Below are 18,599 nucleotides of genomic sequence, written 5' to 3'. Positions count from 1 at the left end.
TCACCTGAGGATATTTTTCTTTCTTTTTTTAAAAATATATTTTTATTGATTTCAGAGAGAGAAAGGGAGAGGGAGAGAGAGATTGAAATATCAATGATGAGAGAAAATCATTGATTGGCTGCCTCCTGCACACCCCCTCCTGGGGATCTAGCCCGTTCATGCCCTTGACCGGAATCGAACCCGGAACCCTTTAGTCCGCAGGCCGATGCTCTATCCATTGAGCCAAACCGGATAGGGCAATATTTTTCCATTGATTTTTAGAGAGAGTGGAAGGGAGAGGGAAAGACCGAGAGAAACATCACGTGAGAGAAACACAGTAATTGGTTGCCTCCTGCACACACCCCGACCAGGGCCCAGGCTGGGGAGGAGTCTGCAACCGAAGTATGTGCCCTTGACTGGATTCAAACCTGGGACCCTTCAGTCCGCAGGCCAATGCTCTATTCACTGAGCCAAACCAGCTAGGGCTATATGTGATTTTAAAAGGTAAGTTTATTAGGTATCAGAATTAAACTTGGAGTTGCCATTTTGTCATTTATATGTGTCTTTTTAAAAAATATATATATTTTTATTGATTTTAGAAAAGAAAGGAGGAGAGAGAGATAGAAACATTAATGATGAGAGAGAATCATTGATCGGCTGCCTCCTGAACACTCCTTACTGGGGATCAAGCCCGAAACCCGGGCATGTGCCCTGATCAGGAATCAAACTGTGACCTCCTGGTTCATAGGTGGATGCTCAACCAGTGAGCCACACTGTCTGGGCTCATTTATATGTTTTTAAAAGATTATAACTATTTTTAATTTTATGCTTCCCCAAATCACTAAGCATTATGTAAATACTTTAAAATATTTATTAGGTTATTATTAATGAGGCAGTGTGTTGTTGAAGAAGTATAACTATTGGAAACATACTGAGAAAAGGTTAGAATTCTGGCTTCTCCACTTAAAAATTGTGTGCTCCTAGGAAATTGCAATAAAAACTCTCAGTGCCTCAGTTTGTAGAGTGTAAATTTGTGATAGTATTTGCTGAGTTGATAAGAGATTAGAGATAATGTATTCACCATTTTTGGCTTTGTGGGTGGTCAACAGTTCACCAAAGACATATGGATGACTAAAAGCACATGAAATAGTGCTCAGCAACATTAGGTATTAGGAAAATGCAAATTGAAATCAGATGAGATATCACTATATACCTGTTAGCATGGCTAAAATGTAAGGACTGCATACCAAGTGTATATGTGGAGGAACTGGAACACTTATATACTGCTGTTGGGAATATAAAATGAAATAAATGCTTCATTAAACAGTTCGGCAGTTTCTTAAAATGTTAAACATAAACTCCCCAGGTGTTCCAGAAACAACCTAAATGACTATCAGTGAGTGAATGAATAAAATTGGTCTATCTATACAATGCACTGCTACATAACATTGAAAAGGAAGGGACTTTTAACGCATGCAACATGAGTGAATCTCCAAATAATTGTGCTGAGTGAAAGAGGCAGACAAGAAAAAATACATAGTGTATGATCCCATTTATATAAAACTCTAAAATATGAAAGCTATACTGACAGAAAACAGTGGGTGGGGTAGAGAGGGAGGGATTACATGCACAAGGAAACTTGGGATAAGTTTATGATTTTTATTGGAGAAGGTTCGTGGGTATATACATATGTCAAACCATTGAACTCTACATTAAAATAGTTGCAGTTTATTGTATGTTAATTATAATTCAGTGAAACTAGTAAAAAAAGGAAAACTACATTTTTTTGTTAAGATGTTTTGTGGTACAGTTGGAAATTGACAAAGTGAGGTTGCAGTAATAAAAACAATATCATCTAGTATTTGGATAAAGGTTTCACATAAATTATGTTATTGTAATTTCAAGCCTCAGGTAGTTGCCGCTGGTATATTTAAAAATATTTTATTTTTTAACATTGAGTGTCAGTCTGCATGTGAATGTAAAGGTATTAAGAAAAATGACATTTTCTCCTTCTTTCTCTCCCTCCCCCTCCTCACCTTTTTTAAAAAGGAGTGACAGTTCATTCAGATTCTTTGTATTCTTCTTCGTCTATATTTGTCAGTTTGCCGTACATGTACTACAGGCTGCAGGATTTCACAACTGGGGCAACTGGTAAGTCATTTTATTACTCTAGTTAATCTGTTCATCATGTATCTTTATGTAATTTTTGGCTTCCTAAAAATAGTTAACAGAGCAAAGCCACATTAGCAAAAGGAAATAAAAGTAAAAATTGCATTTTTTTAGTATTTAATTTTCTAAGGCATAGCCTTTTGAAAAACCATTCTATTTGAAAATTATGTTCCCATTTTTAAAAATGACACATTATATCTAGTTTAAATAAAATGTGTATATCATGGGCACTAAGAGGAAATTTTGTAAAAAGGAGACTGAGGAGTGATCAGATAGGAAGGCCAAGGATAGTGGAAGGGAGAGAAAAGAAATTCAAGGGTTTTAAGGAAAAGGGACCTATTATGTGTAAAGCACTATTTTAGGTATACAAACATGTTTTCATATACATACACATGCGCATGTACACACATCTTTGAAGAGTGGAATCACTGCATACACATACATAATATTACATATATATTTTTTCTTTTTTATTGAATTTATTAGGGTGACATTGGTTAGTAAAATTATATAGGTTTCAGGTGTATAATTCTATAATACATCATCTGTATATTGTATTGTGTGTTCACCACCCCAAGTCAAGTCTCTTTCCATCACCATTTATCTCCCTTATACTGACTCTTCTACCTCCCCCACCCCCCTTCCCTCTGGTAATCCCCATACTGTTGTCTTTATGTCTATGAGTTTTCTTCTTGTTGTTGTTTTGTTCTTAATCTTTTTACCTTTTTCCACCCAGCCCCACAACCCTCCTCCCCTCTTACAGCTGTCAGTCTGTTTTCTTATCTGTAAGTCTGTTTTGATTTTGTTTTTTAGTTTATTTTGCTGATTAGATTCTACATATGAGTGAAATCATATGGTACTTGTCTTTCTCTGACTGGCTTATTTCACTTAGCATAACACTCTTCAGGTCTATTCATGCTGTCACACAAGGTAAGATTTCCTTCTTTTTTTTAATAGCCAAGTAGTATTCCAGTGTATAAATGGGCCACAGCTTTTTTATCCACTCATCTACTGATGGACACTTCATCTGCTTCCAAATCTGTACATATATTTTTAAATAATATAATCATTCTCCATATGACAAAAGGTCACTCATTAGGAGATCCTCAGAAATGGACACTATTTGGACCCAGGCTAGGAGGTAATAGCAGATTTATATCTCTCTTCATACACTCTGGAGCAAACACTCCTTGAATGAAACAACAGGTGAAAAAGAGCACATCTCTAAAATTATCCTTCCCTCTCTTCTTTCTTTTATAACTTGAGTTACATGCAGTTGAATTCTTTAAAAAAAATAAAAATATATATATATTATATATACATTTTATATATATATTGATTTCAGAGAGGGAGAAGGAGAGATAGAAACATCAATAAGAGAGAATCATTGATAGGCTGCGTCCTGCACACCCCCTACTGGGGATTGAGCCCACAACCCGGGCATGTGCCCTGACTGAGATTCCAACTGAGACCCCTAGATTCATAGGTTGACATTCAACCACTGAGCCATACTGGCCTGGCACAATTGAATTTTTATAAGCTAAGAGCATATACTTGGCAAATTTACTGCAGTGTACATAAACTAAAATGATCATGTAACTAGAGTGTATTGAGGACTTACATTTAGTATGCTATTACTGAATCAGAGTAGTGACTGGCAATCAGATAGCTTTCGGTAGCTTTGCAGATCTAATGCAGATAATATATTGGTATTTTAAGTAGGTTCTAGGAAAAAGTAGCATTCATTATCTTTTATTTTTTTTTAAGATTTAAAAAAATGTTTTTATTGATTTCAGAGAGGAAGGGAGGGGGAGAGAGAGATAGAAACATCAATGATGAGAGAGAATCATCACCCAGCTGCCTCCTGCATGCCCCTTATTGGTGATCAAGCCCACACCCTAGGCATATATATGCCCTGACTGGCCCACAACCTAGGCATATGCCCTGAATGGGAATTGAACAGTGACCTCCTGGTTCATGGGTCGATGCTCAACCACTGAGCCACATAGGCCAGTGCATTCATTATCATTTTAAATAGTGCTTAGTCTTTGGCATTTGAGGAAATGGAAATGTTTTAAATATTTAATTAAAAAATACTGCTCATGTTAAAAGCACACGTTTTTTTTTTATTATGAAATTGAAATAATATCTTACTCTTTTTCACAAACTTCAAAAAAGTGTTAAAATTGAGCACAACAGCATGTGTAGTAATGAAATAGCACAGGAGTCTGCAAGTGAGTATGCATATAGGATGACCTGTTTTATGATGGATCTCATGTAATTCATTAGATTTAAACTATTTGAGTTAATTGTAGATTCACATACAGTTATAAAAAAAAAAAATTCAGAGAGATCCCAAGTACTCTTTCCCTAGTTTCTCCAGTGGTAATATCTTGGTCAAACTATGGTATAATATCAAAACCAGGATCTTGACATTGATTAAAGCAGGATAGAGAACACTTCCATCCCCAAAGGATCCCTCATGCTGCCCTTTTATAGCCAAATTCACTTTCCTCCTGCTCCGATTTCCTCCTTAACGCCAGCAATCACTAATTTGTCATTTCTGTTATTTTGTCATTTCAAGAATTATATAAATTATATAATTACTAGTAAATAAATGGAATTATACAGTGTGTAACTTTTGGCTTTTTTCTCCTCAGCATCATTCTTGGGTGGTTCATTCAGGTTGTGTGTATTTATTCCTGAGCAATATTTCATGGTATGCATGTACCACAGTTTGTTTAACTAGAGTTGAAGGACTCTAGAGTTCTAGTATTTGGACTATTATGAATAAAGTCACTATAAACATTTGTGAACATAAATTTTTATTTCTCTGTGATAAATACCCAAGATTGTAATTGTTGGTTCATATGGAAGTTGCATATTTAGTGTTTTTTAAGAAACTGACAGTTTTCCAGAATGGCTGTACCAGTTTACATTCCCAAAAACTATGTGTGAGTGATTCAGCCTCCACTTCTTCACCAGCATTTGGTATTGTCACTGATTTTATTTTACTCATCCTGATAGGTGTGTAGTGATATCTAATTGAGGTTTTAATTTGATTTCTCTCTCTCTCTCCCCCCTCCCTTCCTCTCTGAAATCAATAAAAACATTTTTTTAAATCTTAATAAAAATAAAAGATAATGAATGCTACTTTTTCCTAGGACCTAATAACTCATGATGTTGAACATCATTTCATGTGCATATTTGTGATCTTTGTATCCTATTTGTGAAATATTTCTTCATGTCTTTTGCCCATTTTCCTATCAATTTTTTTTTTTTTTTTTTTTTTACTGTTGAGGTTTGAAAGTTTTTTATATATTCTGGATGCTAACCCTTTGTTGGATATATGGTTTGCAAATATTTTCTTCCATAATTAAGCAGAATTTAAAATGAACTTTAAAAGAAAGTAATAATGAACTCCCAGGCTTAAAAAATATAAAATCTGGTGGTATACACTTAAGGCTGGAGTTTGATGCCTGGGTTTGAATTCATACTATGCCATTTAGCGGTATGACCTTGGGCAGGTACTGAATAGCTCAGTGACTCAGTTCCTCACCTGTAAAATAGAGATTAAAAACAGCATTATCTTATAGGATTGTTGTGAGAATTAAATGAGTTAACATGTATAAAGAACAAGGACATTGCTTGGCTCATAAGAGCTGAATATATGTTAGTTGTTAATGTTACTTTTTAAATGTGCATTGATTTATTTGCCTGATTATACTTTCTTTTTGTTATTTGATAGTGGTTGGATTTCATCGCTTACTGGTCTCAACAAAAGTATTCCTGTTGGAATCATGATGATAATCATAGCAGCACTTTTCACAGCATCAGCAGTCATCTCACTAGTTATGTTCAAAAAGGTAAATGAAATTTTATGTCTGCAAATTTTTATAGTGAAACTCATTTTCCTATTTTGCTCTTATTGTAACCAGAAGCCATTTTTTTTGTTCTTTTTGTGCAAGTTTTATCTCTGAGGATTACTTTTTACAATTAATAGTTATGCATAGATATATTTTTGAAAATTGCATCACATTTTTAACTTCCTGTAAAAAGGAAATATTTTAAAATCCTTTTAACTGAAGGCTTTTTGCATTAACTGAAGAGTCAACCTTATTTTTAAAATTTGGATTATTTAAAAATATTCTGATTTCTTTTTTGAATATTAAATATATTAGCCTGATTAATGAAGTGTGATGTTTGCATTTTATTTGTATTTAAAATGTAAAGACACTAAATTATTTATCTAAGGTGTAAAGTGAGCTGGTAACAGGTTCAGGCTGGGTTATGACTAGTGACTGCCCAGTTATCTACACTTCTTCCTATTGAATTCCCATGGCTGTTTTCACAGCCTTAAAAAAAAAAAATCATTACATAGTGTAGGAGAGAAATCTGTGTTTTTATTTGTTTATATAAGGTTTAACCCTTTGCACTCGCTTGCTTTTTTCTCGATTCCTTTATTCTAATGCTAACCGAGTCAAGTCACACTCGACATCCGAGTGCAAAAGGTTGATGGTGTTTTATGATGCATTACAGAAATGTTTTCTATTCTACATGTGTTCAAACTTGATATAGAAACCCTTGGAATAACACCTGTGTTTTAAAATGGTAGACTTTTGATAGGTCTCACTCTGAAGAAATAAGTCTATACAACATTTTACTTTATTTATTTATTTATTTTTATTATTATTTTTTTAAATAACTTTTTATTTTTTTTATTTTTGAGAGGAAAGGAGAGGAAGTGAGAAACATCAATGATGAGAGAATCATTGATTGGCTGCCTCCTGTACACCCCCTACTGGGGATTGAGCCCGCAACCCGGGCACGTGCCCCTGACTGGAATCGAACTGGGACCCTTCAGTCTGCAAGCCAATGTTCTATCCACTGAGCCACACCAGCCAGGGCTACTTTATTTTTTAATGACCAGTTAATTGAGATTTGTATAAGGAGTGTTTAGAAATAATTGTACCTTATATTTAAGAATACTCTGCACTTTTGAAATATTTTACTTGTACATTTGCCTTTTGTCCTTCTCAAAACTGGCTGAAGGCTAGACTATTTTTTTCTGTCCAAATTTTGCTATTCATTTTCTCTTATTAAAGCGTTTATTTTCTGAACTACACACACATAGTATTGAAACTCAGCTTTCTAAAGCTACTGAATCCTGAAGACTTTTTGCATTCTTCCTCCTCCTTGAAGCCTTCTGTGCTATAGGTGGCTCCTCTTCCTCAGTCTTCATAATTGTGTTCTGATTCTTCTGTCTCTGAGCCTATTCTTTCTCTTTCATTTATTTCTTTGTCCAGTTCATTGGTAAAAGTCTTCTTAAATGCAGTCACCTCACTGCTTTTTGTGCTGTAAAATCTTTTTTCATGGGAATTTCAACCTTTCTACATTGTTTCACTTTCTTCTCTGCCTGGATGACCTAGAATGTTGGAGTTGGAAGGCATAATGCTTTGTATAAACATTTAATTGCATACTCAGGTGACTGTTTACATCACCAGTTGATTGGCATCATCGTCTCACTGTAATGCATCATAAACTCATAATTTTCTTTTCAGAACTAGCTCTTCTTCCGGAAGTTCTGATTAATATTCAAGAAACATTTATTAAGACTATATATTGTGTCCTGTCCAGTGTGGCTCAGTTGGTTGGAGCGTCATCTGTTCTATTCCCAGTCAGAGCACATACCTAGGTTGTGGGTTTGACTCCCATTGGGGTGCATATGGGAGGCAACCGATGGATGTCTCTCTCTCTCTCTCTCTCTCTCTCTCTCTCTCTCTCTCTCTCTCTCTCTCTCTCTCTATCGAATCAATGGACATGTCCTTGGGTGAGGATTACAAAAACAAACAAGCAAAACAAAAGACTACATATTGTATGATTCCCTTTATATGAAATATACAAAATAGGCAAACCTATAGAAACAGAAAGTAAATTCATTAGTGGTTGTCTATGGCTGAGGGTAGGGTGAAGAATGACTGTTAATGGCTATGGAATTTCTTTTGTGTGTGATGAAAATGTTCTGAAATTAAGTTATAAAGAGGATATATTCACAACACTATTAATATACTAAAAACCACTTTAAAAAGCTAAATTCTATACAAATTTTATCTCAATGAAGCTTTTTTTTTAAAAAAAAGGAATATTTATTAACTACCTGCTATAAATAAGGTGATACTAAGTACTTTCTCAGATGGTTCTGTTTAACATTTGTGTCAGCACTTTGAATACTTCTGTCAGTGCTTCCATTACTTTATAATCACTTTCCTAGATATTTTTTTTTACTATCTTTCTGTCCTTTTCTTCCTTTCCATTTCCAACCTCAGCTAATCCAGAATTTTTTTACCAGTCACACCCTGCTCCCACTTTCTTCAGTCCATTTGGTATATAGTTACTATGTTAATCTAAAAAAAGACCTCCAAACAAACCTAGCACTCTGAAGATTTTTGAAGTGGACATGGGGTGGGAAATGGAATTGTGGTGAATGTGGGAGGTAGGACTAGTCCTTTTCACAGCTCCTGGATCCAGACTTTCTACTACAGTCAAGCTGTACTATGTATTCAGTTTCTTAAAAATACATCCTGCACCTTCCTTTGCCCCCGTTCTTGTTCATGCTATGCTTCTTAACTTTCAGGTTGCTTCATCTCTACTAGTGTTCTTTCAAGCACTTGCTCAAATCTTCCTGCCTCTTCCACAGAATCTTTCTTAGGGATTATGTCATCCTCTGTTTTATTGGGGAACTTGCTGTCTATATTACACATTGGAATCTGGGCATAAGCCACTTTATGTACCTTATAGTGTACATTTTCTGGGTACACAGCTTGTTAAATTCCTCCATGGTGAATATATCTTGTTGCATTGGAATTAAATGAGAAGAGCTTTGGAACCACACAACTCAGGTCAAAATTCTGGCATCTTCACATACAGTTGTATGAACTGAGGCATGCTTCTGTAACCGCTCAGGTTCATTGTCTTCACCCATACTCTAAGCTCCATGGCAGCGGGACCTAGTCTGTGTGCTTTCAGGCTGTATTCCTCACATTTAGAACAGTGACTGGCAGTGATTGGCGTGTGATAGGCATATATATATATATATGCCTATCACACGCCAATCACTGCCAGTTATTCCCATTCCTTTATTCATTCAATATATATATATATATTGAATGAATAAAGGAATGGGAATAACTGTTATTTTTATAGGGTTGGTGTGAGGATTAAATGAAATAATGTAAATTGCATAGCAAAGGGCCTCAAAATTAATATTCTTTTCTGGTCTTTTGACCTCTTTATCATGTTATATTCAGGGTCTGGTCTGATGTGTAGTTTTGTTGAGTAGGTGCCTGTATCAGTCAGTGTTCCATCAGAAAAACAGAACAGAATAAAGCTATTTATTGAGATGAATTGGTTTATGTGGTTGTGGGGGTTGGTCAGATCAGTCTGAAACCCACAGATGGGCAGTCAGGAAGGGTTGTAAGCTCAAGCAGAAACTGAAGCTCTAGTCCACAGGTGGGGTTTTTTTCTTTTTCAGAAAAACCTCAGTTCTGTTCATAAGGCCTTTTAACTAATTAGATCAGGCCCACCCAGATCATTCAAGATATTCTCTTTTTTTCAGAGTGAACTGATTATAGATGATAATCATATATGCAAAACACCTTCACAGTAACATCTAGATTAGTGTTTGTTTGGTAACTGGAGAGTATAGTCTGACCATTATAATATCTCTTTGGACAGTTCCTTTATTATTCCAATTATCATAGGAGATGCTTTCCAAAACTAGAAATATAATAAATTTAGAGTACAGTAGAAGGTTTTGTGGTATGTTGCAGGTTCCATTCATTTGTTAAACAACCATTGAAGAGTATGTGTTAATGTGCCATAATCTCAAGCTCACATTTTGGTGTGGAAGAGAAACGAATGAATGGGTATCACGATCCAGTGATTTAGTGGCCATTATGTGGCCAAGTATAGGGAGCACACAGGAGGGACATCTAACTAAGTTTTGGAGATCTCTTTTAGTAGTGAAGTCTTTTTGTATTGCCTTGGGTGAGAGAGATCATGATGAACAGGAGTTACCTAAGTAAAGGATTAAGGGGGAAGGAGAGGATAAGTAGGTACCAGGTAGCAGGGATACCATTTTCATATCTAGTTGCAGGGAAGAGCATGGCATATTCAGGGAATTCAAAGTAGCTGAGAATGGATGGGAAATAAGCTTGGTGCTTGAGTCCTGCAAGGAGAAAGTGAGCTGTTGGTGGTAGAAGAGAGGTAAAGATGAGGCTAAACACATCATAAGTGTACTTATATTCTGTAGGTCTTGTAAATTAGGAAACCTTGTTAAGAAATTTGGATCTTGCCCTAGCCCATTTGGCTTGGTGGATAGAGCGTTGGCCTGCAGACTGAAGGGTCCCAGGTTCGATTCCGGTCAAGGGCACATGCCTGGGTTGTGGGCTCGATCCCCAGTGGGGGGTGTGCAGGAGGAAGCCAATCAATGATTCTCTCTCATCATTGATGTTTCTATCTCTCTCTCCTCCCTTCCTCTCTGAAATCAATAAAAAAATAAAAAAGTAATAAAAAAGAAAAAGAAAAGAAATTTGGATCTTCTCCAAAGAGTAGTGGTGAGCTATAGAAGAGGTTCAAAGAGGAGAATAGTTGAATTGATCTGATTTGAGCTTTAGAAAAACTATTCAGAAATAGATTTGGGATTTGTGGGGCACCGATGTGGTACTTAGAGAAATTAAGACTTGGAGACAAGCTAGGAAGCTGGTTACTACTAGGAAGTAATGATGGTAGCCTAAACTAAGACAGTGGCAGTAAAGTAACCATAGCACGGGGAAAATGAACAGGTAGTGATTGATTTGACTTGGGCCTGGAAGTGGGGGATGAGGGAAGACTCAAGGATGACACCCAGTCTTTTAGATGGTGGGTCATTCAGGAAGAGAGCATCAAGATGTTTTCAACTTTATACACGGAGAGTTTAAAATTCTAGAGGGGCCTTAAAGTATAATTACTTACTTGGTATGCTTTTGGATAATAAGTTGGGAGCAAAGGAAAGAGCTTTAGGCTGGATTTCTAGACTTGGGAAGTATTGACTTCTTATGTAAATGGAACATAGAAGGTGAATATGAAGTGAGAAGGTCTAGGATAGAATACTACCAGCAATTAAGAATTTACTGAGGGAAGAATGTGGAAGGAATTTTAACCAGCAGTGGTGGTGTTGGGGAATGTGTGGCATAGATGCTTAATAGAGTCAGAGTGTAGAGGAAGTGTTTATTTTGCAGCTGCTGTGTAACTGACTGCTGTGTGCAGCACTCTTGTCTTTGACCTGCATTGTTCTTCCCCAGGTAACAATTCTTCAGGATCCAGTTGCATGAAAAGAAAGGTTTTAGAGCTGTGCTTGTTGTATTCCAGGCATTCAAAAGAAGTATGACTACTTCTCAAATCAGTGTATTGATATGGAAATTGTACAGCATACTTTATTTTGGTTGGCTTCTTTTCTGTTACTATATAATTAAAGAAGTTCCCAGTTATCTATTTTTTACATGTGTTCACTGTCTTTAAGTCTGTACAAGCTCTTTTTTAAAAAATATATATTTTATTGATTTTTTACAGAGAGGAAGGGAGGGGGATAGAGAGTTAGAAACATCGATGAGAGAGAAACATCGATCAGCTGCCTCCTGCACCCCCCCCCCCCCCCCCCACTGGGGACGTGCCGCAACCAAGGTACATGCCCCCGACTGGAATCGAACATGGGATCCTTCAGTCTGCAGGCCGATGCTCCATCCACTGAGCCAAACCGGTTACGGCCTGTACAAGCTCTTAAACTTCTCTGAATCTCATATTCTTTATCTGTGTACGAAGGAATTTAGATGAGATGATTTTATGAAGTACAGTCAGTGGGGATAATATAAGCTAAAATGTAATTTGAGCCAGCTTTCATATTTGTAGTGGCATAGATTTCTCTTACTTTGATAGAAATTGAGATCCCATAAAAGCACCTAATTTTTTTTCTTTTCCACTTGCTCAAAACTGGCTGTTTTAAAAAAAATAAAAATAAATCTTTGGCGTTATGTAGCCATAGTTTATAACCACTAGGGGTCAGGCTCTTCAGAAACCCTCTAAAAGTTATCTGTACACACAATATTTTGACTCTAGAATTGTTACGTTTTATTCGGCTATTTTGTGTTTCCATCCCTAGCTAAACACATTCTGTGGTATATATTTATTTCTCTTACAGTGAATACAATTTTGAGAATTTTGTTGGCATTCTGATGTCTTGTATAGTTGGAGTAGGTAATCATTGGTATGTAGAATTCCCAGTATGAGCATTATGGTAACTTAACATTGTTTCCCTCGTAGCATCATCTTAGAATCCAAATTTTAAAAAAATTAAAATGCAAGAATACCGATCTCTTGTACCTCTTCATAAATAAGGGAATAGTTCAGCCCATACCTTTCACAGATAGATTTCCTAAAATTTTCATTAGATTTTCTTAAAATTTTTATTAGATTATTTCTAAATGTTTTTTAAAGATCTCTTTCTATAGTAAGATTAGAATTGAATAATAGTTTGGGGTTAAGGCAGAGGTATTATAAGTGGGTCAAATAATAAATGAATGGATCACAAGAGAATATGTATGAGGGGTATCCAAAATTTCCCCCTTTTTTTAAATTGGTGTGAGAGCCAGAATAACTTAGTATGGAAGAGATAAATAGATAATACATAATTCATATTCCTTTTGGGACCTAGTTTTGAATGATTATTTTTTTTCATGAAACTTTAAAAATCGTCTATAGACTTTTGTGTCCACATTCATAAGATAATTATTAGTAGTAATTTTTGGCATTTTAAAAGAATTTTAGGAAAAATTTATTTCATTTCGTTTAAAAACAAGTTTCCCTAACTGCTTAAAAATTTTTTTGTATACCAAAATATCTATTCTGCAAATAGATATTTTATTTTGTTTGAGGGTATAGAATTTGGCTTTATCATCCAGAATAATGATGTCTCATTTATTAAATTGGTGTTTTACAGTAAGTGTTTTGTGACAGTAATCTATTATATGTAAGAGATAATAATCTTAGACTAAAAGTGACTTCCCCTTTCTTTGGAAGTATTGTTATTGTTCATCCCCCTTTTGGGGAGCTTTATTTTGGATCTAGGACAGAATGCTGATAATTTTACTGTACTGGGGTCTTATGATCACAAATAGGCTCCCTCTCTCCACCCCTCCCTTCCTCCTTTCAATCATCCAACACTATAGTCTTTCCTAATTAGGAATCAATTTCAGATAATTTACATTGCCTATTAAAATGTTGATCTACATGCTTGTTATCTTCATGCAGGGGACACAGAGTAGGCACAGTAACACTTTTATATCTCCAGAAAAATCGGCACTCTGATCAGGTTGTTTATATTCTTTCCTCAGTTGGTATTTTTAGTATGTTCAGTTTTTTGGATTGCCCCCAATTTTTACTTTTTTATCCTTTACTATAAGTACTAGGCTAATTACTTAATACATACTAAATATACATAGCTAAATTATTGTGAATTATATTTACTCAGGCATCTTCAAATTTAGTAAATCAAGTATTTATAATGCTATACATAACATTTTTATCCAAATCCTTATATGTATATTTTAACAGCTTCATTGAGGTATTTAAATATACAGTTTACTCATTTAAAATGTACAGTTAGTTGTTTTGAGTATATTATATTATTAATTCTTAAAAATTGTGGGAAAAATATATATAACATAAAATTTGCCATTTTAATGCAAATCAGTTTTAATGCACATCAGTTTTAAGTGTACAATTCAATGACATTAATTATATTCATAACATTGTGTAACCATTACCATTGTCTATTTCCAAAATTTTTTCATCACACAAAACAGAAATTCTGTAGCCATTTAGCAACTCCATTTCCCTAATCCTGGTAACCACTAATATACTTTCTGTATCAATAAATTTATCTATTCTAGATATTTCATATAAATGGAATCATACAGTATTTTCCTTTTGTGTTTGACTCATTTCACTTAGCATAAAGTTTTCAAGGTTCAGCCATGTTGTAGTATGAATCAGAATTTCTTAGTTATGGCCGAATAATATTCCACTGTATATACATGCTACATTGTGTTATTAATCTGTTGATCACTTTGGTTGCTTCCTCCTTTTGGCTATTGTGAATAATGCTACGTGTGAATATTAGTGTACACATATCTGTCTGAGTTTCTGCTTTCAGTTTTTTTTTTTGTATATACCTAGGAATGGAGTTGCTTGGTGATCAACTTTTAGCTTTTTGAGGAACCACCAAATTATAGTCCATAGTGGCTGCATTGTTTTGTATTACCACCAGCAAGGGTTCCAATTTCTCCACATCTTTGCCAACACTTGTTATATTCCATTTTTCTAATTATAGCCATCTTAGTAGGTATGAAGTAGTATGTTCACTTTTTAAAAAATTAACCTCTGTGGTAATTACAAACTAAGCATTTTACTTTGTAACACAGGTACATATAGTCTACTAGAGCAGTGTTGCATTTATTTGCTAACTTTTTAATAACGAAGATAATTTTAGGCCATTTGTTTAATTCCTAGCAGATAAAGAAACAAATACTTATTCAGGGTGGGGGGCTTCTGCCACAAATTATGTCTTTTAAAGGGTGTAACAATAAATGGAAATGAGTTCTTCCCCAAAGAAACTAAAAGCATGTGGGGGAGTATCAGACATGTAGATAAGCCCTCCAAAAGAAGCAGCATAATTTGCATCTCTAAAAGATGTACTAAGTGTAGGAGGTACTCACAATAGGGAAAACCACAGCTAGTTCACGCAGAAAGAGGACAGCAGTATCAAAGGATGAGTGGGATTTCAATTGCATGAAACTAAAGTTGGTAATTCAAGAAGTTGCAGAAGGGGGATATCTGACCTTGATCTATGGGCGAGAGGCTTTATAAAGGATTTCATGGAAAGGGTTGATAGAAAAAAATTGAGCTTATGGATCCATAAGTTTATTAAAAACTCAAAATAAGAATAAAAATATTTCAAAAACTCGTTTATTTGTATTTTCCCAGCTTTTATAAAAGTAAAATAATTTTGGTACCACGGGGGTCTTACATTAGTAAAAGCATGAATTATTGAAATGGTGTTTTATAAGCTTTAATGAAAACATGTTTGGAAAATTTTGATTAAGTAAAGTACCATGGTTCTTTACCTTCCATATAATTTTTTTGTCATACACCACCCCAGTGTACACTAAGATATTTTTGAAGATATATTAAGGAAGCAGTGTTCCCTTCTGGAATTGCATCTTGTTAGTGACCCATATGCAGATATTTAAAAATTAATTTTAAGTTTTATTAGTGCAACATATTTACATAATTATTTTATCCTGAGGAAAACTCCCAGAGACAGGGTAACAAATATTCTTATTTTTGGAGGTTTTGAGTGGTGATGGTATGTGAGCATTATGCACTGAATACTTATGTAGTCTTTTCCCTCTAGGTGGCTCTCTGGGCCTATATAGATAGACTATTGAGAAAGTGTGCTAATCCTACCTTTATTTTGCCTCTGTGCTCTGTGGGGCTATGAATTTCATTTTAAATGTTTAAACTATGAAGCCTGTAAATATATCACATCAGCTACTCAATACAAATTTGAAAAAGGAAATAACAAAGCAAATTAGAACAAATGTTTATTACATGTTTATAAACTTGGGAGGACCTAGTGAACCTGTAATTACATTGCACTGTGACTGGTCTAGTAAGTAAAGAAGGTTTATTAGATTTCTATAATGTACTTAATTTTCTAGAATCTAATCATATGTACTCACTGTGAGATAATTTCTTGAACATAAGAGTTGTATCTGTATTTTTAATGTTCCATAAAAAATGTGATTTTGAAAGAGGAGTAGAAATAATCTAACTTATAATGGTGCTATGGTTACTAGAAGAAAGGACTTTTAGGGTTTACCAATATGTGTACTTGTCAGTCCTCTCTTTTTCTCCCTAACATTTTCACACTTTGATCCACGATGATACTGCATGGCTTTGCACCACTATATCAGAAGAATTTAGGAGTGCCTGGGTATTTTTATCTTTCACCCTGACATTTCTTCATTCCTTATTATGCTTTCTTCCCTTGACATCTGTAAAGGGGTCCTTGGTTTTTTTCCCTTCCTCTCCTAATCATTCCTTGTTGCTGTGGGTACCTCTTAAATACTAGTTTCTTAAATAGACTTTGGTACTTTTGACTTTCCTCCTACTTTGCATGTGTAGTGTTTTAAAAATTGCACAATAGTCTTTATTTTTCTCAAAAAGTTGAAAAAGAAAGAAATGTAAGACATTTCAGTGTGTTGACTACATTATAAAGTGTTTTATATAAATCAAAAGATTTTTTAAAAAGATGGTGTGGCTGTAGAGAAAACAATGTTAAAGAAAATGCAAAGGAAGGAAAATTTTCATAAATCACAGAAAGTACCAGCCTGATAGCTTGCTTCCCAGTGTTTCTCAGAAGATAGAATGCAAACCAGAAGAACTGTTTTGTTTAGATTGGTTATACAATCAGACAAAAGAAATCCGACACTTCAGAATCTATCACACAAAACCAACAATCGAAGAAATAAAAACTTTAAAATTAAATTTAAGAATCTGGATATATAGAAAGTACAAGTGTTTTGATAAGTATAATAGGTTTTATGTTAAAGTTGGTTAGTTTTTCTAAGCTGCTTGTTTATGATGTAGACAAATCTAATCATTCCAGTTGTTCTCTTAAGGGAAGAAGTTAGGAGCTACAATTGCAACAGTTGTAAATAATACTCTACTAGGTCCTAATGTTATTATCTAGTAACTCACATCTTTTGAATTAAAGTTTTGGTAGGTTTAGATGCTCAGTTTAAAACTATTTTTAAAAGATGGGCAGTGGGATGTGGCCTGACCTATAAAAATATCAGTAAGCAAAGAAGTGACTGAATATATACACTTTAGGTATAATTAACTCAAGTGTCTTAGACTTAAGAATAAAGCCCTCATTCACCTAGAATATTCACTCCAGAAATATGGAGGCTATATCTAGTGAGCTGAGATTAAAGTCTTGGGTGTATTACTGCTCAATTACCTCTATATATGGCAACTCTTAGAAGTGAGTATTTATATTAGAAATCTTAAAATTATCTTCTTACCTAATAATAGAGAAACATGTAAATTGACCATACCTCCGCTACGCCCACAGCCAATCAGAGTGAGTATGCAAATTAACCCAACAAAGATGGCGGTTAATTTGCATACATACCTGGGTCCCGGGAACCTCCTTGGCACCCAGGTCACGCCCAGCTGGCCATCGGGCAGAGGCTTTAGACTTGGGAAGGGGCTGAGCCTGCGATTGGAGGGGCGGGTGGGGGAACCCCTTCCCAAGCCTAAAGCCTGGGGTGGAGGCTTTAGGCTTGGAAGGGGCTGAGCCTGCAATCGGAGGTGCCGGGGGGTGGGGTGGGGAGGGGAGATGGGTGGGAACCCCTTCCCAAGCCTAAAGCCTGGGGCGGAGGCTTTAGGCTTGGGCAGGGGCCGAGCCTGGGATCAGAGGGAAGTAGAAAAAATCAATGGAAACATATCCTCAGGTGAGGATAAAAAGAAAAATAAAGAAATGTCATATCCTATGAAAGATTCATCTTGAAAATGCTTAAAGAAAGTTGTCATTTTTTCATGGTGAAGGGACTGGCATCTGTGTTGATGAAAATACCTTGGCAGCTGCGGTGACTGGCAGTGGCTGCAGCAGCGGGGTGATGGGGCTGGCGCCTTCCCCTGATCAGCCTGGTCGCCTACCGCAAAGGGAGGCCAGACTGGGGCTTAGGTCCGCTCCCAGCGGGGAGTGGGCCTAAGTCATCAATCAGTAGGACATCCCCTGAGGGCTTCCAGTATGTGAGAGGGGGCAGGCTGGGCTGAGGGACCCCTCCCCAGTGCACAAATTTCGTGCACCGGGCCCCTAGTCTTTGTATAATACTAAATTTTACAAATTTATCTGCAATCCACTTATTCCTCCCAATATTGCTCCTTCCAGGAACCTGTACATTCTTCTTTGGTAGTCTTAGGAATCTTTTTAACATAGTTATTTTTCAAGAAAAGGAAATTTTGCTTTGGGCATTAAAATACATACCTGGTTCTGCCATATTTATTAAATATCTCTTGAAGTATTTGATTCGTGGTTGAAGGTAGGAGTTATCCACATTGGAGGGGATTTGTTATTTTTGGAAGTCTTTTATCTTCTTGAGTTCTTTTTGGGATTTATCCAGGTTTTCAAGAAACCGTTCAAATACTTTTACGTGAGTACCTAGACTGGTCTAATAATCTATGGTTCTGTGTTTGATATTGGATTCAGCTTTGTTCTCTTTTTCCTCTTCATTAGTGGAAATGGCATCTAATTCATGGCAGATGGAGCTTACAGTTGGAACAGTAAA

The 18,599-nt window shown here is 35.6% G+C and overlaps 1 protein-coding gene across 2 annotated transcripts in view; it reads left to right on the top strand.

Moving 5' to 3' along the window:
• Positions 1 to 18,599, top strand: part of SCAMP1 (secretory carrier membrane protein 1) — a 71,980-nt gene that overhangs the window by 47,409 nt on the left and 5,972 nt on the right. For both annotated transcript variants that reach the window (XM_079798720.1, XM_079798719.1), the window contains 2 exons: positions 2,029 to 2,130; positions 5,897 to 6,014. In XM_079798720.1, the coding sequence (XP_079654846.1) occupies positions 2,029 to 2,130; positions 5,897 to 6,014 (220 nt within the window). The remainder of the gene's footprint in view (positions 1 to 2,028; positions 2,131 to 5,896; positions 6,015 to 18,599) is intronic.

Source organism: Cnephaeus nilssonii, assembly GCF_951640355.1.
Source record: "Cnephaeus nilssonii genome assembly, chromosome: 2".
NCBI classification, from domain to species: Eukaryota; Metazoa; Chordata; class Mammalia; order Chiroptera; family Vespertilionidae; genus Cnephaeus; species Cnephaeus nilssonii.
This window is presented reverse-complemented; position numbering and strand designations above follow the sequence as displayed.